The sequence below is a fragment of the Eretmochelys imbricata genome, chromosome 11, assembly GCF_965152235.1.
Source record: "Eretmochelys imbricata isolate rEreImb1 chromosome 11, rEreImb1.hap1, whole genome shotgun sequence".
In the NCBI taxonomy this organism is placed as follows: Eukaryota; Metazoa; Chordata; order Testudines; family Cheloniidae; genus Eretmochelys; species Eretmochelys imbricata.
This window is the reverse complement of record NC_135582.1, coordinates 34,718,701-34,744,551: the sequence shown is the minus strand read 5'-3', so window position 1 is coordinate 34,744,551 and position 25,851 is coordinate 34,718,701. Positions and strand designations below refer to the sequence as shown.

The window sequence follows — 25,851 nt, the reverse complement described above, 5'->3', positions numbered from 1 at the left end:
TTCTGTGCTTGGTTTTTTCGTTGACCTGCAGTGTCACATTGGACAAGTCATTTAGTTTCTCTGTGTTGCACTCTGACCACATGTAAAATGAGCAGAGTAATACTTACATACTTTGCAGCAGACTAGTTGACTTAATTATTGTGTGTTGTGTTTTTTGAGGTTCTTGGAAGGGATGCACTATACAAGTGCAAAGGATTCTTATTCTCAGAGGTTCCTCCTGTTTCCAGTATGTTGAAGTGTAAGGAGAATCCAGAAAAAAGACATACGCATCTTGTATTTGAAGGCCAAATTTTTGACATATTTTGAGCAGAGTGTTCAAAACTCAGATGGCTCAGAAGATCTATAGGAGCAAACTGAACCCCGAGAGCAAAAGGGCAAAAAGCAGCTACTGACATACAGGTTTGTTAGATCTTTCTTTCACGCAGGGTATTTCTGAATCATACAGTTAGCTCCAGTGTTCTTGCCCAATGTTCTGAATTTGTTTCACTGAGAGATGGGGAAATTTTCTAGAGGAAGACTGTGCTTCTTACCAGTGGTGGAAATGTTTCACTAATTTTCCTGTAAGTGATAATGAGCTAGGCTGGCAAGCTTGTGGAGAGCCCCTTATTCTAATGACAGGTTTCAGAGTAGCAGCCGTGTTAGTCTGAATTCGCAAAAAGAAAAGGAGGACTTGTGGCACCTTAGAGACTAACCAATTTATTTGAGCATAAGCTTTCGTGAGCTACAGCTCACTTCATTGGATGAAGGTGCCACAAGTACTCTTTATTCTAATGCTATCAGCAGACTGAATGGGGTTACAGGCAATTGGGGTAATTTTCCTGATCTCTGGATACTGCTAAATTATCGCTGGGTGAAGTTACTCAACTATGGGGTTCATAAAAATGCTACTGAAAAAGCACATTTTTTTTTTACTTTGGAAATGGCCAAATGGCACCAACTGTCACATGTTTACGAGGACATTTTTCAGAAAGGATACCCTCAAATTTCACCCTAGATTACAGAGCTTTCATCCCTTCAGCAACAAGCTATAAACATCTCCAGCCAGGGCACTAAAGTTTGTTTACAAAGTGATGTTGCCATCTGCCTTGCTTTTTGAGAAATCACTTTTGTTTGAAGGAGAACACAATGGTAATATATTTTAGTCCCTTACTATTCTAGGTGAGCACCCTCCCCCACTCAGTTTATCACAGACTAAGGAGCAATCCCCCCCCCCTTTTTTTTAATATTTGTTTAAATATTAGAAGAACATCATTGACATGATAGCATACAGCAAAAGCCAGCAGAAGCTTGGCAAAGGGTTCTGCCTGCTTAGAGTAGACTTCAAGCATCAGGGAGATATAGTTCATTTACAAAGGTTTCATGACAAACAATAAGTGTCCTGATTCCTGACCCTTAGCCTAAACCATCAAAATATAAAGTTTTTTCCTCAGCTAGAATCTGAGCTCAAAGCACAAAATAAATGGGTTTTTTCCCCCAGCAGTAGCTCTCAGAGATCACACAAGATAGAACACCCATTTTCTAGATGATTGTGCTTTTGGGTTTGTTTGGGTGTGTGTGTGTTTGTTTGTTTTAATCAGCTGCACCTTTGCTCTCTTTATATCCCCTCTCTGAGAAGGCGGGGCTTTTTTGAAGAACTTGCTTCTTCACTAGCCCTGTTAGTAAATGACAAGCAGTCACATTGTCAGGTGTCTTCATTTCACTGCAATCTTGGCAGCTCTGCAGGAGCATCTGGCTGCTGAAGCAAGGTTTTAACCCATTGTCTGCCATGGTCCTGTATCCTTCTCTGGTAAAAGATATGGGTATTAAGATTAGAACCAAAAGGTCTTGTATTTATGTTCATGTATGAATAGCATGGACATTATCATAAAGAAAAATGTATGGACATTATTATAAAGAAAAATATTGCATATACATTTAGTATAATCACAAGTGCAAATCTTTCACAATTCAGCTCTCCATGCTTTTTCATGATTGTTTAGTCTTTTGGGAACTATATGAGCCAAGAATGTGCAAAATGCTCTTTGCAACCTTGAACAGTTTTCATCAGGAGACTATCATGGACAGAATATCATAGAGGGGAGATGTGAACATGTGTAACTCACTGTGGAAATGTTCAGAATAAAATATATCTGTTATGCAGTATATCCCTCACAGGCTCCTAGCCAGCCTTTGGTTGTCTGGCTATGCCAAAAGGAGACATTAGATATGGGTTTAATCAGGCCGCAACTTTATTATTGACAGATGTCTGGGACTAACCCAGTGGATAAAATGTGTGCAGTGCAGGTACAAAATTTATGTCCCTCAAGCAGATTCACTGCTGGGACCTTACCAATTCCCACCAATTCTGGGGCGGGGGTTGGGGCTTCCACAGCTTCCCCCCCCCCCCATTTATCCAAGTCCCTCCAGCAATTCCCTTGCTGGGACCTTACTACTTCCAACCAGCTCCGGATAAGGCAGGGGGGGGCCTTTCATCAGCTCTTCCCCCCCCCCCTTTTCATCCAAGTCCCTCCAGCAATTCCCTTGCCGGGACCTTACTGACCATGCCCCCTCATAGGAGGGGGTTAAGGTGGACTATAATGATGTGGGGGTTGGCTCCCTGCCGTACCAGTCATAGAAGTCCCCAACTGCCCCCGGCTTGCTCAATTACCAAGCACCTCTCCTTAATTCCTTTTCTAAGCCATTTTTTCGTTCTTTTGTGCCTTAATTTATGGAGTACCTACACTGAACGTTCGCCACAAGGAGGCGCCAGCCATTAGCTTGGCTGCTGTGAGTAAAGAAGGGAGGGGCCAGGCCCAACTGACCTTTTTAAACCCCACATTCCTAGATGGTGAATCATTTTCCACATTGACTGCTCTTTCCAGCAGCTTTACGTCTTCCCTCCTGCCCCAAGCCAGAAAACATTGCCCTCTTCTTCCGGCCAACCAGCCAAACTCCTCCCTGCTTAAGTGCTGGGTGGTGATTTGAAAATGAAAGCAGATGGAAAATCCTGCTCATGGAAACCTCTGTTTCATTAACAGTGCTTTAGTTAATAAATAATATAACCCATGCTGGATTGCTGATCACCAGTATTGTTTGCTTTAAGTAAAGTGTACATATACTACAAAATGGAAAAGAAATAAGTGTGTAATACTAAAGTAAATAATGTGGAGACATATGCAAGGAAGTAGCATAGGCAGCTAAGGTGACCACACACATTTCAGGGAAATGAAGGAGAGCTGCAAGATAAATGCAGGACAGAATATATATTTTTAAGGACAGCACCTTCGTTTTTTATGCATGGCAAAAATCTTATTAACACAAAAGCCTAATTTTTTACAATAGAGTATGATTATTTGCACTACTGTTGTAGAAGTATGTAACAATAGTGTATGCTATTTTGATTTTATGTGGGAGAGGGGACATTAGGCAACAAATAAGGAGTGTCCCTTTAAAAAAAAGGACAGATTATTATGCAGTGAGAGACAAATGTACCCATACGTATTCTTCATTCTGTGCGCAGTACCAGGCATATATTCTCAAGCTGAATCTCAATTGTCCAGACCCTCTCTAGCTAGATAGACAAACGATGCCATAAATGGTGAGATTCATGCCAAATAAATAAACACTGTAGATAGTTGCAGCTGCAACTGAGGCTCATAGAAGCTGGAAATTAAAGTTGTTTCATTCATTCTGGTCAGTTTGCCTGAAATAACAGTGATGCCTGACCTTCAAACCTGCTAATGAGTGACGTGAACAAAAAAGTACAAGGGACTGAAATGTGAAATACCCATGTTTTGTTGCAAGTAATTTAAAATTGATTTTAAAAGTTTAAAATAATCTTTAATTAATAGATTCTTCGCCCCCCACCCCCATCCCCGAGTTTCCATCTCCTTGAGGGCATGTGTTTTGAGTATGTATCTTGAGGGCAAAACAATGGAATGAACATTTCAGGAAAGAACAAGCAGCCTTCCCTCTTCCCACCCTGCCCCTGCCCCCTCCACTCCCCACCACACCTTCCATAAATCCTTTCCATAAATGGATTTATGTTCTATAATTGCTTGGATTTTTCCCCCTGAAACAGTCACTCAAGTGTTTCATTCATATCTTTATTCAGAGATAAAGATAAAGCCGATTCTGAAAATGATTTGTCTAACACTACAGCACTGTCTGCCTCCACTCTCTCACAGACAGCCCATTTACTCTCCCCTATGTTTGCTCTTTCCATTTGCTCCTTCCCTGCACATCTCTCATCAGCACCTTCAGGCCAGGAAGGAGCAGCTGTGTGGATTGGACAGCAGCCACTCTGGGTTTTCCAGGGGTTGAAGGCCACAGCAGCTGCAGCAGGAGGGCGTCATAGCTCCTCTCTGTGTTTGAAGGCATTGGAGCGGGTGTAGGTGGTGTATGGACACATTGCCATGCAAACACAGGAGGCACAATACAAACAGAGCTGGGCGACATTTTTTGGACAATCATTTATTAGCTGAAAAATGCAGCTTCAGGGCGACTGAAACTATTTGTGGAGTCAGGTCAAATTTGGTGTCTAGTTTCAGCTGAAAAAAATTTAGAAAATGTCAAAATGTTTCTTTCTGACATTCTTGTACGGAAATGTTTTGATTTTTCGTTGCAAAAGGATGTTCCCTTTAGAAATGCAGCTAGATTTAAAAAAAAGGGAGGGGGGAGAGGGGAATAAAAACCACACAAACAATTAAACAAGCCAGAAAGCCGAACAGTTTCGTTTGACCCCAAATGATTTTTTTTCTTTATTTGGTTGGTCCATTAAGCCAAAACATCAATGATTTGCTCAGCTCTACAAACCCCTATATATATCTCACGGTGATTCTGAATCTGTAGAATTGATGAGCTTTTGGTAGATATCTTATATGTTACTCTTTATGGATAAATATTCTGTCAGACATGTTTGGCAATGTGAGTTTGTTAGGTTTGAGGTCAGAGTTATTTGCAAAGAACATGGGACCTTTTGCTAAGGGGTCTCTGGGTCACAGTATTTCAGCAAGGGATTGCTCCATCCTAGCCCATGTTCTCCCTAGGATCCTGTTGTGAAATCATAATGCTGGATTTCTAACATCAAATTAATTTCCACAGCAGAGTGTGGGCTGATTTCAATACAAGGTCATACACCCATGATTTTGACTTAAATTCAGCTATAAGCAGAAGGAGACATTGGGTTACTGTTTAGAAAGAGCTTTTCTAAACATGGAATTCATACTGCCAAGGAAATTTCCAACTTTTCTCCAGTGTCTCTCAATCTACTCATATAGCGTCCATCACAGTAATAATTTTAACTATATATTTGAATTGTTTTCAATGGTAAAGTAAATGTTTATATTTCATGACAATTCCTCAATAATATTCTTTTAAAAGCTGAGACATGAAGCTTTGGTCTTTCAGCACACTAATCTAATTTCAAATACCACTTGGATATTTAATCAATTTGTTAATAAAGGTGTAATTTTAATAATTATTCTGATTACACATCTTTTGCTTTCTCAGTGGCTACAGATAAGAATTGCAAATTCCAGAAACTTCATTAAAATTTGTATTGCTCATCAGAGGCATTTCCTACTTTCAGAATGTTTCGATAAAGAGGACAAACACGGAAATCATGCTGAGTGCCATGACAAGTAATTGAATGACTAAGAGTGCAAATATTGGATAATATTGTTTACAAACAAGTTACTTATTACTTCCTTCATTACTGTCAGCTTCATTAGAGAATCAGCTACTTTTTTCCCCAACAAGTATTTATCTCTTTACTCTGGTGTTTTATAGTCACAGTTGCCTTTTGTCTTATTCTTACATTACTTATTTTCATTTGGATACAAATAATCTAGCTTTTGTGATATTGACATCATAACAAAATGTTACTTAAATGTGAATTATGCTGCTTAGCTGGTACCGTAGCCTCTTGTGCTCTGAGGCTGTCAGACCAAATGAACTAGAAGGGGTTTGGTTTGGTGAGGTGGCTCTGGAAGCAAGGCCTTCACTAAGGATCAGCAAACTGGGTCGAAATTCTACTTTAAGATTTCCTGTAGTAGTCTAGTACAACAGAGTGTAAATTCTGAGGCAACTTTATTTAAATTAGAGAATGGACGTTTTTGGTGATAGTACAATCAATACAATAATCTCTGTCATATTTATTTTGATATTAACTTCAGTTTAGTTTAGGCTGTCCCCACATTTCAGTTTTCAATGTGCTGCTAATTTTTGTATCGATCACACTTAGTTGCATTGTAGAAGCTGTCACAGGTTAGCTAGATGTTTTGACAGCTGGGTGAAGGGCAGAGATAGAGTCTGGTACTCAAAAAGGCTTGAGAGGTAGAGTGGAATTGTGGGATAAGCATATTACCTGGATGTTTCCACTAAAATGATCATCCATGAACTATTTAGACATTTAATTTTCCACATTGTTTTCCTTAGCTTTCAGAGTTAACTCCCTACTTAGATGAATGGAGGTAGTTCACACCTCTCAGAGCTATCTTTCAGGCTGTCTGCAGACTCAGGCAGAGAACATGGTATCGCCGTATATTTGGTTCACATTATAAGGTTTAAACACAACCAAACTGGCAACACGTGTATATTCCAGTGGAATCATAGACTATGCAAGACCCTGCCTTGAAGCAACACCTAGATGGTACAGGAAGCAGTGTTAGGGAATTTGTTAGCTGGCACCTTTCCCTTAAAGGTGGAGTGCTGCTTCAGGTGCTATCTCTTGGATGAGATGTAAAATGCAGACTCTGATCACTTGTAGTCATTAAATATCTCCTGGCACTTATTAAAAGCCCTGATGTGTTGGACAAATTCTAGCCTGGTTACATTCATTTGACCAAATACTCTGTTGGTGTAAATGATATAGCTCCATCAACTTCATTGGAGCTATGTTGATTTACACCAGCTAAGGATCTCTCCCTCTTTGTGTTCCTAAATTCTCCCTGCAATTTCCTTTGGCTACAGTATTATTCAATTTCTGTCATGTTCTTGTGCTGTATTTCTCCTCAGAGGTGAATCACTACCTATGGTGTACATATCATTTGTACATGCTTGGGAGTGAAATGTTCTCCGTAAATGTGAAATAGCATTAATACTTCGTGCTGTGGGAAGACATGTTAAAAGCTAAAACTCCCTTGAGTGCAAAGGTAGCCTTGAGCATGTGTTTAGTCAACTCTGTTGGTCACTGTCACCCTTGTTTCCCAAAACCATAAACATTTGATCCACTGGAGTTCAGCATTCTTCAAATCCACGTGAGTTTCAAGACATGTGAGTTTCAATCCAAGACAATCTCCTGCCCTTTGATTTTTCCATGAGAGGCAGGAAGTGGCAGGTTGCAGGATCATCACTTGACTAGTAAATCTGTATGTCACAACAGAATCCACATGCTGAAAAATTCAAAATAACAAGCTACGGATGGAATATAACAATGTCTTTCCAAATGAATCAAAAAATGTCATTTTAAGTGTTAAAAGTCAATATGTATTTTGGTTAATTAGCTGAAAACATAACGGTTATTTCTAGCCTCTCTTCAGACTCTCTGTTTAACCAGTCTATGTTGCAATGCTTGGCCTGCAGCACTTCTATTTATAGCTCTCATGGAACAGTCTTAAATTGCTTATTTTCTGTTTACTAAAGTCATCCCCTTTGTTACCATGGAAACTGTGGCAAGTGCCACAGCTTAACTGTTTTATTAAATGGATTGAAGGTACAGCTGCAAAACTTGAAGGGGCAGCATGTCCATTTTTATCCGTAGCTCCAGCTGCCTTAAATACCACATTATAGCAAATGTTACCTTAACTACTAGGGGCCAGGTTCTGATTTCAGTTACAATGGTGTAAATCTTGAGTATTTCTTTTTTCAGTGGAGATACTTCTGATTTATTGTGGTGGGACCCAGATCAGGATCTGTCCTTAAAAAATTACACTGCCTGTCAAATGTCGGTGATTATTACATTCAAATGGATCAATTACAGATGATGTTCCTGCTCATCTTGGGAAGACACTTGCTCACAGTTGTATTTGTGTGAAGCTTTTAGGAGAATATTATCTTATTTCTTACAGCAATCACATTATTGTTCGAATCAGTGCATTCCACTAATGTAACACCAGGAATCAGAGGGAAGCTAATGACTTTGTCAAATATCAGTTTTCCAAGGAAAATTATAATGATGAACATAGGACAAAACTTTTAAATCCCTACTAAGGCACATATGTAAAAGGGCTCTGAATTTCAGAAGTGCTAAGCAATCATACCTCCTGTTGACTTCAGTAAGAGTTGTGGTGGTCAGCACCTCTGAAATTCAGGCCACTTAAATTAGGTCTGTCACCAGGGATTGGGTGCCTAACATCAGTTACTCAAGTTAGAAAATCTTGGCTATTAAGGTTTGGAAATGTGTTTGATGATAGAATGTGAATCACCAGTTAGTATGATCAAGTTTAAAACAAAGGACTTGTTTCCATTAACATCATTTTTAATTCAAAAATCAAAATGCCATTGTGCAGACCCCAAAATAATAAGAACAAAAATAAGAATGGCTATATATTTATACACATAAATGTTTAATGAGTGATTTTCTCTATTGTAACCAAACCAAAAAGCTTCAAGAACCCCTGACATTTAGGAAGTGAATATGGCTTTGTGTTCTCCAATAAGCATTGTGGTTGATGGGGTAGCTTGTCTGTGGCATTTGATACTGAATACCTCCACAATGTGATGCTGTGTGTTTATATTCAAAGCATTTCCAGTGAATAAAAACCAGTGCACCAAAAGAAAGTGGCGACTTACCTGAGAAGTCTTTTGGAACAAGTTAACATGATAAGCAATTAGAAGACACTTATATTTCCTCTGTGCCAAAAATGGCCTTATTTAAATAAAAAATGCTTCATGTGTCTGGTGAGCAAAAGAAACAATCTGCGGCATTTTTGACATTACTGGAGTTATTGGTGAAAGAAAAAAAGAAACTATGCAGATTTCTTTGACTTACATAAACTTCCTTTCTTTTTCTCCCTTCTTAGGGTCCACCTTCATTTGCAACACCCACATAATCCCAGTGAAAAATCAAGAAGGAGTAGCTATGATGTTTATTATTAACTTTGAGTATGTAACAGATGATGAGAATGCGGAGTCTCTCGAGAAGTTCAACCCGATATTGCCAGCCAGACTTGTAAACCGTAAGTGGGGGGTGAGTGGAGGAGGGAAGGGGAGAGAAAGCGATCATATATTGCTGTTATTTTCATTGCAGAACAGTTTCATCCACGTTATAATTTCAGATATTATGAATTAAAAATATATCAATAGACCTAATTGCAAAGAGAATTTGCTACTCTTGACAATACTTACCGCTCCTATAACTGTGGTAGAATTTTAACATATTTAACTTTTTAGTTACAGGTTTCCACTACAAGCATGTCAAATTTGACTTATTTCTAAAATAATGTATTTCAGTTTGACACATTTCAGCAAAAAGTGATCAAAAATATGAACTAAAGTTGAAAAACAAACCCGACCAAAACCATGTTATCCCCAAATATCCTACTTCTATTAAGAGTCGGTACCCTACCATAAATCTAGGCAAATTTAAACTAAATCTCAGGAAACACTTCCTAACGAGAGCTGAGTGTGTAATGCCAAAAAAAAATCCATTAATATTCATTCAAATCTTTAAGGGCTTGATTTTGTGCCCAATGAAGTTGACGGTAACTCACCCGTTGATTTTGGTGGTACAAGGATAAAACCCTACATTAATTTACATTGGCCATTCTCATGTGCCTTTTATGTTTTCATTTGCAACCATTTGAATTTTACGGAAATATTCATGGAAAGTTAATTTAATAGCTGAATGCACAAGTATTCCCAGAAATTAAATTTTAAATTTGCATGCACACGTATTCAAATCAGAAGTACCTGCATGCTTATCTATTCAGGAGATAAAAACAATCTATGAAGAAAACATTTTAAAGATCTACATCAAATACATATGAGAAATCATGAACCACTTGCAGATTGCCTGTGAACACAAAAAAAAGAGGTTAAGTTCATCAAATGAAAGTATTCATTGGGAATCATTTGTTTATTCCTAACGGTGAGGGCTATTAGACTGTGAAATGGCAGTGCAAAGGAGGCAATGGAATCCCCATTGCTTGACACATTTAAAACCAGACTTCAGAGCAATAGGAGATACACTGTAGAGAGCAAACCTGCTCAAATAGAAAGATGCAATGGATAATCTAATAGGTTTTTAGTCTCTCTAACTCCTAGGAGTCCATGAATATTGTTAGTCCAAACCTTTATAGGCTAAGAAATCAGAGTCCCAATCAGTTCCACAGTTAGGGTTCATATCTGGCAACTCAATGTATTGCTGAAACAGCACTGGGCTATATGCATGACGACATGTTTTACTTTACAGCAGTTTTAATGTATTTTTCTGGTATTTCAGCCTGAACCAGTGTTGGATAAATGAATGTAGTTGCTATTCCTCAGGGAGAGTGTATTACGTGACTGAAAAGGGGGGTTCTAGTAAAACAACAACAAAACCCTTTGTTTCTACTACTCAATTATTATTGTCTTTTGGGGAGCTCTATGCTCCCCTTCCCAAACGGAAATGCACACAAAGGTACTTGAGGAGCCACGGTTCCACACCATCCTCCTTCAGTATCACCAGCCTGGTGCATGCAGATAAGATATCCTTAACAAAAGATAATAAAGACATGGCAAATCTGAAGCCCTACTTGGTGTTCCCTATTGCCCCCACTTTATACCCACTCCTTGATCCAGCATTATGGATACTCCACCACAGCAGTGATCTTGTGACCCCTCTGACTAGGGAACACACAATATGTAATAAAGAGTGCTGCTGCTCAGAAGCATCGGCTACCAGTTATGCCTTTTCGAGAGTGGAATATGCTGCAATAGAATGATTGCTCCCTATTCGTCTCCCTTCTATCCAGGCCACTACCCTATGAAGCTGAGCTTATGCGTGTAGCAGGGATCCAGCATCTGGAGAGTTGGAGGAAACTTCTCTCTATGTAATAGAGCTGGTCAGAAATTTTCCAGTGGAATGTTTCTCTGTTGGAAAATCCTGATTCCTCAAAAGTGAAACATTTCATGGAAATGCCTCACCTTTAATGAAAATTCATTTCAAAATGAAAATTGAAAATAAAAGTTTTGGTAAGGTCAGAATATTCCATGTCAACCTTTTTGGAACAGAATGTTTCAATTTTTCCTTTCAAAATGACTTCTTTTTTTCAATTTATATTATAAAATGATATATAAAACGAAAAAAAAGTTGAAATTCAAATGATATATATTGAAATACTTTGAATTTTTTGTTTGTTTGTTTCTTTATGGAGCCGAAGAAATTTGAAATTGCACCACTTCCCAAAACAAAGAACTCTGGTTCTGGTAGAGCTCTACTGTGTAGCTTTCATGGCCCATTTTCTGCAGAACCTGCATAAATTTGCTCACCTTCACTTCATGCAGTCATTCCCTGAAAAGTTTCCTCTAACACATTCAGCTCTTACTGACAGATTCCCCAGAGCTAGTACCTGCTCTTAGTGAGCTAGAACATGTTCTGGCAGTGAGCATTATTATTGTCCCCATAGTCTGGTTGGTCCATTAACACTTGGAAAATTGCCTTTAGCATTACACTTAATGTGATAAAGGGACTTGGAACCTCAGCCCTCTGTCTGGAAAATAACCTGCCCAACTCTTTCTGGATAGAAGGCAAGGAGGGGCCAGAACATCATTGCAAGTGCCCAGGGGAGATCTCCCCCAGTCTAAGTACACCATAGGAGTGACTAAGTGGTCCTATGCTGCTTCCCCACCCCTGCAAGCCGCAGTGCAGGGAATGAGAGGGACTGTAGTGCACAGCGCTACTGCAATTCTGGATTGCTCCTGATTAAAGCTACCTTTGATCCCTCCCCCTAGGCTGTGCCCTCTGTGCTGCACCTCTTGGAAAGCCAGCCCCGAACCTCACCCATTGTCTGCCATGCATTATGTTGTGGTTAAAAAGTACAGAAAGCATGACATAGCTATAGTACCTGCAAGTCATTTCAAATGCAAAAGAGATTTCAATCCCTGTTTTGTGAGATGCACCCTGAAATAATGTCTTCATTAAGATTTGAGGAAGAACGTTTTGTGGGTAATACAATAATTGGATGTAAGTGCACAGAATGGACTAAATTCTTCCCTCTGTTACACTTGTACAACCCCACTGAAATCAATAGTGTTGTTTGGGTATTACTGTGGAGAGATTATTGCCCATCATTTAAAACTAGCAGAATGCCTATAATGGGGCCTGCTTATAATGTATTGCAATTTTTTTACAATATTTATGAAAAATATTTCCTTTACTCTTCCTCCTTTTAAAAACAAACAGTCCAAGCTGTATTTTTCCTTTATTTTTCATATAGTACATTCAACAGACAGTTGTACTTTTCTAGAAATATTACCATTAAAATCCCATCAGGAGGTATAGTAATAGTGATACAAATTATGTCTGCCAGCCTCTAATACTATTCTGTGTCCATTTTATGCAGGGTATGTCTTTAGGTGTTTTGAATATCTTTGCTTTACTATTAGTTTTCAAACGCAATTTTTTATTATCATAATAAAACAGGATGGTTGAATTTTCCCCCAGTGTAGCTATAAAGGTAACATTGGTAGTGTGGGGGGGGGGCGGGGAATAGAGTGGTAATAAGAAAAGAAGTGTCCTTCCCCCAAAAAAATTTCTGGCCATCAGTTCCTGTTATCTGTCTTTAATACATCAGTACATATACTTGGAAGTGTTCTGATGCCTCACCTGAGGTCTCATGTACATACTGTGTGCTTCAGAATGCCAACACCCATTTGCCTTAATTGCACTTGTCCCCAGACCCAGCTGCACAATTGCAGATGCCACCCCAATCCTGAATGAGTAAGAGCCAAATTCATGTGCAGGAAGCCCCAGCCTTGTCAGTCCCTGTCTTAAAACTGTAACAAAGGGGTAGATTGTGAGAGGACTCCCCCTTAACTGTGAATCAAGAGAGCCCATCCCTTGCTGGTCTTATTGCCATGTATGCCCTCACAGCCTCCAAAGGGCAGATCCCAGGCTCACCACCCTCCTGTAAAATAATGGTTCACCCTGGCTTCCTTGATCCATCATTGACCACCTCAAGATTATTACCACCAATTGCCCCTCCCATTGTATAACCCCAATTCCAAATCCCTGCCAAAAGAGTCCCTACAGGACCCAGGTACTAGTTTGCTGATTCAAAAAGCTCCAAAAATGCTACCAGAAAAGTTGCCTTGAACAAGCTCACCTCTTGTCCACAATGACATAAGGGCTCTAGGATCCACACCAGATCCCTAAGCATATTAACAGTGATGAGATGACATGCATCCTCCCTAGGGTCGGTGCTTCAAAATCACCCCACTGGAAACCTTCCAACTAAAAACCCACTACAAGGATCTAGGTAACCATTCAGCCTACTGACAAACATAAGGGCCAACGTGCGAGTGGAAATGGTAGATGACACCAGTTGCCAGGTTACTAACGACACCATGTAGTGCAGCAACCATTCCTCTGTAATGGGCCATACCGGAGACAGGCCCTCCCATTCCTGAAATTGCACAAAATCATTAACACTTCTCTCATAGCTCTTCAATCTTTGTGGAAAAAAGAAAAGGAGGACTTGTGGCACCGTAGAGACTAACCAATTTATTTGAGCATAAGCTTTCGTGAGCTATGGTGCCACAAGTACTCCTTTTCTTTTTGCGAATGCAGACTAACACGGCGGTTACTCTGAAATCTTTGTGGAGCCACCAGTCTCTGTGCTATACTGACAGCCAACATCTGCCAGGGTTCCATAGTGCTCACAGCATCCGTTCGAGTTCCTTGCTGGTTCCTGGTGCCAGCTTGTGAAATCTGTCTATCTGACAATGAGACAATGCATCTGCTGTGCCATTGTCAACTCCAGGCACATGTCTGGAAGAGAAACAGATGTTAAAGCTTAACCATTGTAGTACAAATGCCATCACCAGACTCATAACACTGCGTGATCTGGAGGACTAGCAACTGATAACGTACTACTGCCCTGATGTCACACCAGCAACACAGCCTTTTATTAGCAAACTCCATTCCCCAAATGACCACTGCAACCAAAATGGGGGAAAAATCCAGAAATGTTATATTCTGCACTATCCCAGAATATCCAGGTGGAGGGCCATTGCTGGGTGTGCCACCTGCTTCGGTAAAATACCTCAAAACTTGTACTTCCCAAAGCATTCAAATGAATCTTTAAATCAGCCTCAGGCATCCATTCCTCCCTCCACAATCCATTAAAATGTCTCAGCAACTGTCCGTCTGCCCCCCCCCCGCCACCCCATCAAATAGTAACTCTTATAAAATGGTGAGGTTGAGTTATGCCTCTGGTCACCTCTGCAAGCCAGGAACAGAATGCCCACCCCACTGCTACCACCCAGCAGGCAAAAATAAGATGTCCAACAATAGATTACAGCTCAGAGTGGAACTTTCCTGGCCACTCTTCCTCCTCTAAACAAGCCCTGTAGCTCCTGAAGCTTCTTCTGAGGGAGTCACCATATACCCACCAGTATGTCTAGCTCAATCCCCAGGAAGGTCAGTTTAAGGTACATCATTTTTTAACTCCCCTAGGCTACCCTCGATTTTTTATCCAGGGCCTGGAAGGCATCTATCAGGCTAACACAGTGGTCAAAATTTGCCCTGCCTGTGAACAATACGTCATCTAAGTAATGCACTACCTGCCGTAAACCAGCTTCCCACATCACTGCCCAGTGAAGCACTGTGTTAAATTTCTCAAATGCTGAATAGGATATTGCACATCCCATGGGCATTGCTTTGTCAGAATAAAATTGTTCTTTGAAAAAGAAACACAAAAGGTTAAAGTCAGAAGGATGCACTGGCAGCAGTCGAAAAGCAGACTGACTATCACACTTGGCCATCAGTGCCCCTCGGCCACAAGACCTAATCACGCACACAGCCTCATCAGAGGAGGAACAGCACATAAGAACAAAATGCTGAGTCTATGCCATTGTTAACTGAGCTATCATGTGGATATGACAGGTGGTAAATTAAGCGATATTCACCCAGCACTTTCTTAGGGACCAAGCCTAGGTGAGACACCAGCCAGTTCTATAGAGGTATGTGATCGAATGGCACTGCTGCCCTAATCTGTTTCTTTACAGTATGACCCATTCCCACAAAGGACTTCAAACTTTTGTACATCACATGATTTCTTTCCTCCTAACAGGGATCCCAAACCTCAAAGTAAACCCAAATATGCCCCGTCTGTCTTGTCAAGACACTTCCAAAGGAGCACCATTAACACTTCCAGCGTAACTGGACATGGTGCTCTTGTCCAGCCCCCTTCCCCCCCACAACTTCAGCTCATCCCCATCCCCTTCCTGTGCCTTTGCCCCCATACCCTTCTTCCACCTCTCTGGGTCTGCAGGTGGCACCTGACTTAACCACCATTCTCTTTCCCCACTGTGGCCTTCCTTGACTGCTGTGGCTGTATGGACCCCCTCCAGCACATTTCACAAGCATGTTTAAATTTGCAGATGCTACAAAAGCACCTGCTTTCATTAAATGCCCAGCAAATATCAGTACAAGCCTCAGGCCTCTGGCGGGCTTGTTGCAGAATGAACAGGCCACTGTCAGTGTGGAAACCAGGCTCCCGTGGTGTCATCCACTCTAACCACATCATACGATGTTATATTTCCCACCAGATCCCAGTTTGTGCTGCTGCCCTCAAGCTAAACAGTGAAACCAAGCCATGGCCCCAAACATGTTATATGCCCGCCTGGTTGTACTTGAACAATGCTGTGCTTCTGCCTGGGTAAGCCTCTGCAATAACACCCACATAGGTCAGGAGGGCAGCTTCCCAATTTTCCTACATTCTTGCTTTCCTTGGACATCTCAATTGCCTGCTTGCTTTCCCCCAGCTTACTCTCTGTGCAACAGTAATAACATGTCAAAATAGTCACCTCTCAAAATTTTATCTTTAGTGGTACTGAGGAGAGGAACTCCCATTGAGGGTCAGCCACCCAAGCGCACCCAACTCGTGATTGACCATTGGGGCACCCTCAATGCCCTATTTCCCCCAGCCACTCCTGGGGTGGCAATTCTACCTCACGAGTTCACATTCCCTATCAGTGGGTGAGATGTAGGGTGCTCAGAAATCACTCCATCAAGGGCTCCTACCCCCTGGCGAGGAGGCTGCCTCACCTGACTATCACCTGTCTGCCGAACTTGAGCGCATGCTGAGTTTCCATTATTACCACTTCTGGCCCCCTCACCCATGGAAGTTCCCGGCTGCTGCAATGACTGAAGATTAGCTTGCAACAGCTGTGTAATGCCATTAGCTTCTGTAGAAGGTGTATGTATCCAAGACGTCCCTGACACAGCTCCATCCCTGACCCCAGATCCCTTTGTAGACTTTCGGCTAGTTCCACTACCCCATCCTCCCTTACCCCCTCCATTGGTCCCCCAAGATGAAAAGTGGGCAAGTTCCCTGAATCCTACCGAGGTCCACCCTACAGAGACCCGATGCAGCATTGGATGGAAGGGACTCACTTTCATACCTTGCCTCTGCAACCTCCATCTGGCACTGGTCACACTCACCCCAGCCAACTATGTCACTCTCCCGTTGCAATCCATTTGTTCAAATGTCCTGGCTCTGGACAACCCCCTGCACTTTGTAAGCATTGTAGTGCGATGGCAACAATTCTGAAAGTAATTACCTTGATTGCTTTAACTCATTCTCTGTTGGCTCTGCCACCCCAAAACACAGCTGTTTCACCACTAGGTGTGTTTACTTCCCCAAGAACCATGCCATTTGGTAGACTGACAGACCACCCTGGGATCCACCAACCCTGGTCCTCGGTTCAACCCCCTACCCATGTGGTGAGGATCCCACCCCCAGTCTTCCCCCTAGAACCCCACCCAATCCCGAGCTGGGTTTGGAACTCCCACCCCTGTCCACTCTAACATGCCTACTATGGCTGGCTGGAAGGAGGGGCACCTTCCTCTCCTCCAATTCTCCTCAGACACCAATTGGTCTGAACCCCCCCCCGCCCCCTTCCCTTTCTGCTACAAAAAAACCCACCTCTCCATCTGTGGGATGGAACTGGGGGCTTCTCCAGCACTTCTCCCTGGTCTGCTACAGCTGCCAGCTGAGTCTGAAACTTCCTCCACCTCCCTTCTGTTACCAAATGCCTGTGGGCAATTTCAAAGGGCAAAAATATGGGAGGAAAGATACTTTGACCATCTTTATGTTCCCACAATCCTGGGCACAGCCAGGGACCAGATATACACATGGCTGCTCTAATTGATGCCTGAATGCTCATAGGCTCAGTGGCCATTCTGGCAGCCAGAGATAACCAGAGCACAGGGTTGCCCAGCTGTGAACCACTTTCCTTTGACCACACTGCTACATGGTTGGGCCTAAGAAGTGTAGAAGCTGCTTCACCACCCAAGAAGTCCCCCCAAACAGAAGGAATTCTTAGGAACCGGGTAGGTCCAGTTGCTGAAGCTGCACAAAGCTACCAGATGGATGTGGTGGATGAGAGCAGGTACAGAGCTGAAGAAAAGAAAACCTGGGACCTTAAAATTTAGAAGAGACAGATGACAAAGGAGTAGGATTAGGAGAAAAGAAGGTAAAGGGTAAAGAAAACAAAATAAGAACTATGAAATGAAATAGGACTATAATCAATTATATTACCTTGTTAATTTTGGATATGCTTAGGCTGTTTCCTATTACTTATAGTGGTAGACCATTCCTCAATACGAATACCTAATTTAAAGTTCAGTCATGCCCGAACATTGGAAGTAACAGCAAATTCTCTGAGAGCAAGCTATTCTTTCATCAAATAACCCTACATAGAAGGTATAGCACCAGATACAAATAGATGAGCTATGTTAATTGGAACACACACGGAATTTACAGTAATGGGAAACGGGTTGGGTGTGTGGGGAACAGATAGGATTAATGTTTACTAGAGAGTACCAGCATTTTAAGAGGCTCCTTTTAAGTGTAAGGTTCCTTAAACTGATTTTTCTTGTATTATAATGTCTTTTTATACGCACAAGAAAATATAGGTGGCCTAGTCAGCCTGCAGGAAGGCAGAGCTAATAAGTGAATGGGAAACAAAGGGAACGCAGTTCTTTGCCAGGTCCCAGGAAACAAGACAATTCATCCACACTGTCACTCATCCTCTGATGCCTAAGTAAGACTTGACATAAAATATATCAAATGCAATTTTGGAAATTCCTTCCCTTTGCCTGAAAGCAACTATACTTCTAACTGCCTCCAATAGCTTTGCAGGTGATTGGTCTATACTGTACTGCCACCTAGATGTTAAAACAGCTAAACAGTATTTTGTCTGTACCTTCTAAGGTCCTCTTAACACAGTGTTGCACACAGTTGAGATCTAATATATTAAAAGAAAAATACACGGTTTTATGCTGTAGAGATTGCACATTGCTTTCAGGTGCTCCACTACAGAAAAAACAGGATCTTTTTTGAACCCTGTTATGGTTTTGGCCTTCACAACATCCTCTGGCAAGGAGTTCCACAGGGTGATTGTGTGTTGTGTGAAGAAATACTTCCTTTTATTTGTTTTAAACTTGCTGTCTATTAATTTCATTTGGTGACCTCTAGTTCTTGTGTTAAGGAAGTGTTGTCTACTACTTCTCATATCTACTTTCCCTACACCAGTCATGATTTTATAGACCTCAATCATATTTCCCCTTAGCTGTCTCTTTTCCAAGCAGAAAAGTCCTAGTCTTATTAATCTCTCCTCATATGGAAGCAGTTCCATACCCCTAATAGTTTTTGTTGCCCTTTCTGAACCTTTTCCAATTCCGATATATCTTTTTTGAGATGGGGCGACCACATCTGCACACAGTATTCAAGATGTGGGCATATCATGGATTTATATAGAAGCAACATGATATTTTCTGCCCTATTATCTATTCCTTTCTTAATTATTCCCAGCATTCTGTTCACTTTTTTGACTGCCACTGCACATTGAGTGGATGTTTTCAGAGAACTCTCCACAATGACTCCAAGATCTCTTTCTTGAGTGGTAACAGCTAATTTAGACCCCATCATTTTATATGTATAGTTGGGATTATGCTTTCCAGTGTGCATTACTTTGCACTTACCAACATTAAATTTCATCTGCCATTTTGTTGCCCAGTCTGTCAGTTCTGAGAGATCTGTTTGTAGCTCTTTGCAGTCTGCCTGGGACTTAACTATCTGTAGTAATTTTGTATCATCTGCAAATTTTGCCACCTCACTGTTTACCCCTTTTTCCAGATCATTTGTGAATATATTGAATAGGACTGGGCCCAGAACAGACATGTGGGGGACACCACTATTTACGTCTCTCCATTATGAGAACTGACCATTTAGCACGTGATGTTTAATAGCTTCTAGCACATATGCAGGAACAAGTTCAGCAACCAGCAATGTGAAAAATAAGGATACTAGCAGCAGTGAATAGAATCCTTTCAACTTAGTCTTTTTTCTTTATTTGTCCTTGTAAAGACTCATCACCAGTTCCCTTTGTTAGGGGACCAGTGGTTATACTGTGGGCATGTTGAATTTTGGAACCATACGTGTACCGTATTAGTACATAATTAGCAGTGTTTTGCAGATGGGCACTGTAGTGGGACGTTCTCCACTCTGTTGTCTGTTTCAGAGTAGCAGCCGTGTTAGTCTGTATCTGCAAAAAGAAAAGGAGGACTTGTGGCACCTTAGAGACTAACAAATTTATTTGAGCATAATCTTTTGTGAGCTACAGCTCACTTCATCAGATGCATGCATGACTGTATTTTCCACTGCATGCATCCGATGAAGTGAGCTGTAGCTCACGAAAGCTTATGCTCAGATAAATTTGTTAGTCTCTAAGGTGCCACAAGTACTCCTTTTATTTCTGTTGTCTGTAAGACTACTTATGTTTTCTACCAAGTTTTTTGTTCAAGAATGCCTGTACACTAATAAATCAAGGCAGCCTTTGTTTGTATATAATTCTTTCCTATTGTGCAAACGTTTAACATATACAGTTTTGCTTCTTAACCTTCTAATCAGCTTAGACAACTCACTGCTGTATACTTTAGAAATGAGAAAGTTTTTTCTGCAGGCACTTATTATACTGCTGGATGTAACCCTCTTTTCTGGGGAGTCCTTCTCTTTTGAAATATGTATATATCTTCAATCTTAGGGAAGCAATCTGATTTTTCTCTAGGAGGTCTGCTCGATCATTCCTTGCATTAGAATCATAGAATCATAGAATATCAGGGTTGGAAGGGACCTCAGGAGGTCATCTAGTCCAACCCCCTGCTCAAAGCAGGACCAATCCCCAATTAAATCATCCCAGCCAGGGCTTTGTCAAGCCTGACCTTAAAAACTTCTAAGGAAGGAGATTCTACCACCTCCCTAGGTAATGCATTCCAGTGTTTCACCACCCTCCTAGTGAAAAAGTTTTTCCTAATATCCAACCTAAACCTCCCCCACTGCAACTTGAGACCATTACTTCTTGTCCTGTCCTCTTCTACCACTGAGAATAGTCTAGAACCATCCTCTTTGGAACCACCTCTCAGGTAGTTGAAAGCAGCTATCAAATCCCCCCTCATTTTTCTCTTCTGCGGACTAAACAATCCCAATTCCCTCAGCCTCTCCTCATAAGTCATGTGTTCTAGACCCCTAATCATTTTTGTTGCCCTTCGCTGGACTCTCTCCAATTTTTCCACATCCTTCTTATAGTGTGGGGCCCAAAACTGGACACACTACTCCAGATGAGGCCTCACCAATGTCGAATAGAGGGGAACGATCACGTCCCTCGATCTGCTGGCTATGCCCCTACTTATACATCCCAAAATGTCATTGGCCTTGGCAACAAGGGCACACTGTTGACTCATATCCAGCTTCTCGTCCACTGTCACCCTTAGGTCCTTTTCCACAGAACTGCTGCCTAGCCATTCGGTCCCTAGTCTGTAGCGGTGCATTGGATTCTTCCGTCCTAAGTGCAGGACCCTGCACTTATCCTTGTTGAACCTCATCAGATTTCTTTTGGCCCAATCCTCCAATTTGTCTAGGTCCCTCTGTATCCTATCCCTACCTGCCACCGTATCTACCACTCCTCCTAGTTTAGTATCATCCGCAAATTTCCTGAGAGTGCAATCCACACCATCCTCCAGATCATTTATGAAGGTATTGAACAAAACCGGCCCCAGAACCGACCCTTGGGGCACTCCACTTGATACCGGCTGCCAACTAGACATGGAGCCATTGATCACTACCCGTTGAGCCCGACAATCTAGCCAACTTTCTACCCACCTTATAGTGCATTCATCCAGCCCATACTTCTTTAAGTTGCTGACAAGAATACTGTGGGAGACCGTGTCAAAAGCTTTGCTAAAGTCAAGAAACAATACATCCACTGCTTTCCCTTCATCCACAGAACCAGTAATCTCATCATAGAAGGTGATTAGATTAGTCAGGCATGACCTTCCCTTGGTGAATCCATGCTGACTGTTCCTGATCACTTTCCTCTCGTCTAAATGCTTCAGAATTGATTCCTTGAGGACATGCTCCATGATTTTTCCAGGGACTGAGGTGAGGCTGACTGGCCTGTAGTTCCCAGGATCCTCCTTCGAGGATCAGTATACAACTGGCTTACATGCATTTAGTTTAAGTTGAGTAGGAATTTAGTTTAAAATGACTAGGAACAGGTTTAAAGTAACCAAAATAAACCCATCTTAATCTGAAGTAAGAGTATGTACACAAAGTTTTGTGCTGGTTTAATTAAATCAGTTTTAAAACCAATTTAAGTTACACCAGCGCAATGGTTGTGTCTAGATAAGATCTTAAAAAAATATGTATTGTGAAAGGAATTTTAGGGGCCTAATTCTGCGCTGACTTACACCCCATATAAATCAGAGTAGAATTTTCCCATAACATTTAAAATCCATTTAAAATGTGTTATTTGGGTAGCCACAATCATTACCAAACACAGGCTTTGGATAGACTATTATTACCCACCACATACCCCACCTTCTCACCTACTTGACAGGAATCTTATACAGGAAATTAAAGGGGTCAGTAACATGATTTATAGCCCAGTCCTGGCTTCTCGCTCAGTTCTTCACATTGAAGGTATGCTGAATGTCTGTGAAGCTGCAGCAGTCTAATAACCGTAAAAGATCAAAATCAAATGTGACACAAAGTGGACATAGAGAAGATATTCAGCCAACAGCATGTCATAGATCTGAAGATACCAGCTGTGATATGAAGAACACAGGTATAACTTTTCTACTCAAAGTCAGTGTTTTTGGGGCACTGCTATATACACACATACAGTAAGATAATTAAAACCTCCTGCTGCTATACGTCTGGATTCTCTTCACATGCTGCATCATATAGATCATGGTTTTTTAAAGCGGTGAAGTCATTGTGTAAAGGTTAAGGAGTTAGACCAGAGGCGGGCAAACTACGGCCCGCGGGACCCTCCTGCCTGGCCCCTGAGCCCCTCCACCGCTGTTCCCCCTTCCCCGCAGCCTCAGCGCAATGCTCCAGGTGGCATGGTGGAGCAGCGAGCTCCTGGGGCAGTGCACCTGCAGAGCCCAGCCTGACCCAGTGCTCTGTGCGGCGCAGTAAGGGGGCAGGGAGCAGGGGGGGTTGGGTAGAGGGCAGGGGAGTTCGGGGGAGTGGTCAGGGGGCAGGGGTGTGGATAGGGGTCAGGGCAGTCAGAGGGCAGGGAACAGGGGGGTTGAATGGGAGCCGGGGTCCCGGGGGGGGCCGTCAGGAAGGAGAGGGGGTTGGATGGGGTGGCGGGGGGGGGCAGGCAGGGGTTCCGGGGGCGGTCAGGGGACAGAGAGAAGGGGTGGTTGAATGAGGCAGGAGTCCCGGGGGAGAGGGGGGTGGATAAAGGGTGGGGGCTGGGCCACGTCCCCCTCCCCTAACCGGCCCTCCATACAATTTTCAAAACCCAATGCAGCCCTCAGGCCAAAAAGTTTGCCCGCCTCTGAGACTGAACTTTTGCTTTTGGTAACACCTATACCAGACACTTCTAAGCCCTGGTCTACACTACAAGTTTAGGTTGAATTTAGCAACATTAGGTTGATTTAACCCTGCACCCGTCCACACGACCAAGCCTGTTTTGTCAACTTAAAGGGCTCTTAAAATCTATTTCTGTACTCCTCCCCGGCGAGGGGAGTAGTGCTAAAATCAACCTCATTGGCTTAAATTTGGGGTAGTGTGGACGCAATTCGATGGTATTGGCCTCCAGGAGCTATCCCAGAGTGCTCCATTGTGACCGCTCTGGACAGCACTCTCAACTCAGATGCACTGGCCAGGTAGACAGGAAAAGCCCCGGGAACTTTTGAATTTCATTTCCTGTTTGGCCAGCGTGGCAAGCTGATCAGCACAGATGACCATGGAGTCCCAGAATCACAAAAGAGCTCCAGCATGGACCGAACAGGAGGTACTGGATCTGATCGCAGTATAGGGAGAAGAATCCATGCAGGCAGAACTCCGTTCCAAAAGATGAAATGCCAATATATTTGCCAAAATCTCCAATGGCATGATGGACAGAGGCTACAACAGGGACACACAACAGTGTTGCGTGAAAGTTAAGGAGCTGAGGCAAGCCTACCAAAAAGCAAAGGATGCAAACGGTCACTCCGAGTCAGAGCCCCATACATGCCGCTTCTATGATGAGTTGCATGCAATTCTAGGGGGAGCCCTACCACTTCCCCACCACTGTCCATGGACACCTGCAAGGGGGGAGTCTCACGCAACAGGGATGAGGATTTTGTGGATGATGATGAGGAGGAGGAGGTTGAGGATAGCGCACAGCAGGCAAGAGGAGAATCCCTTCTCCCCGGCAGCCAGAAACTGTTCATCACCCTGGAGCGAATACCCTCCCAACCTTGGCTCCCGGACCATGAAGCCAGAGAAGGCACCTCTGGTGAGTGTACCTTTGTAAATATAATACAGGGTTTAAAAGCAAGTGTGTTTAACAATTAATTTGCCCTGAAGACTTGGGATGCATTCGCAGCCAGTATAGCTACTAGAAAAGTCTGTTAACGGCGTCTGGGGATGGAGCGGAAATCCTCCAGGGACATCTCCATGAAGCTCTCCTGGAGGTACTGTTTGTGTTAGCCTCAGGAGAGTGATATCATTCATGGTCACCTGGTTGAAATTCAGGAAATTTGTTTAAGGGGACATTCAGAGGTGCCCGTTCCTGCCGGGCTGTTTGTCTTTGGCTGAAAAGAAGTCATTCCCGCTGTTAGCCACACAGTGGGGGGAGACCCGTTCATGCTGAGCTGTTTGTGTTTGGCTGACAGGAATCTTCCCTGATACTAGCCACGCAGTGGGGGATGGGGGGGTGAAGCAATCATCCCAGAGAATTGGGGGGGGGGTTGTGCTGCACATTCACCCTAAAAATCACAGCCCCTCCTTTTAAATGGCAACCCAACGGGCTTTGCTTGGTATGGGAAAGGAGGGTGCTGCTGTTTGAAACTGTTCCCACATGTTATGAAGGTTGAAGAAGCCGAAAACCTTGTCTTACCATGGCTGCCTGCAAGTCAAATTCTGTTGTCCAGCCAAGAGTGTGTGACATCTCACACCAAACTGGCAGGCACTCAATATAAGAGGTAAAATGCGACCTAGTACCAAAAGCACATGTGCTATGTAATGTTATCGCTTGATTCAGTGTGAAATAGTCTTTCCTTTGTTCTCTAAAATGTATCTTTTTAAATACTACTTTCCCTTTTTCTCCTTCCACAGCTGAAAATGTTTCTATGCTCCCCCTATCGTCTCCATCCCAGAGTCTAGTGCAGATTAGAGGGCAAAAAAACCGCACTCGCAATGAAATATTCTCACGGCTCATGCAGTCCTCCAGCACTGAAAGAGCTCAGCAGAATGCATGGAGGCAAACAATGGCAGAGTCCAGGAAAGCATTAAATGAACACGATGAGAGGAGGGAGGAGCGCGATGAAAGGAGGCAGGATGTAATGCTGAGTCTATTGGGGGAGCAAACTGACATGCTCAGGCGTCTGGTGGAGCTGCAGGAAAGGCAGCAGAAGCACAGACCACTGCTGCAGCCCCTGTATAACCAGCTGCCCTCCTCCCCAAGTTCCACATCCTCCTCACCCAGACGCCCAAGAACACGGGGTGGGAGGGAGGCTACGGGCACCCAGCCACTCCACCCCGAGGATTTCCCAAGCAACAGAAGGTTGGCATTCAATAAGTTTTGAACTATAGTGTGGCCTAATCCTTCCCGCCTTCCCTCCTCACCCACCCCTTCCGGGCTACCTTGCGAGTTTTCTCCCTATTTGTGTTATGAATTAATAAAGAATGCATGAATTTAAAACAATAATGACTTTATTGCCTCTGAAAGTGGTGATCAAAGGGGGGAGGTCGGTTGGCTTACAGGGAAGTAGAGTCAACCAAGGGGGCAGGTTTTCATCAAGGAGAAACAAACAGAACTGTCACACCGTAGCCTGGCCAGTCACGAAAGCTTCTCTGATGTACAGGGCACCCAGCTGTGCTCTTCTAATTGCCCTGGTGTCTGGCTGCACATAATCAGCCACCAAGAGATTTGCCTCAACCTCCCACCCCACCATAAACGTCTCCCCCTTACTCTCACAGATATTGTGGAGCACATAGGAAGCAGCAATAACAATGGGAATACTGGTTTCACTGAGGTCTAACTGAGTCAGGAAACTCCACCAGCAAACCTTTAAACGTCCAAATACACACTCTACCACCATTCTGCACTTGCTCAGCCTATAGCTGAATAGCTCCTTACTACTGTCCAGGGTGCCTGTGTATGGCT

The 25,851-nt window shown here is 42.8% G+C and overlaps 1 protein-coding gene across 1 annotated transcript in view; it reads left to right on the top strand.

The window, feature by feature from the left end:
* Nucleotides 1-25,851, top strand: part of KCNH7 (potassium voltage-gated channel subfamily H member 7) — a 337,214-nt gene that overhangs the window by 181,878 nt on the left and 129,485 nt on the right. The window contains exon 3 of the mRNA XM_077829919.1: nucleotides 9,003-9,158. Within this exon, the coding sequence (XP_077686045.1) occupies nucleotides 9,003-9,158 (156 nt within the window). The remainder of the gene's footprint in view (nucleotides 1-9,002; nucleotides 9,159-25,851) is intronic.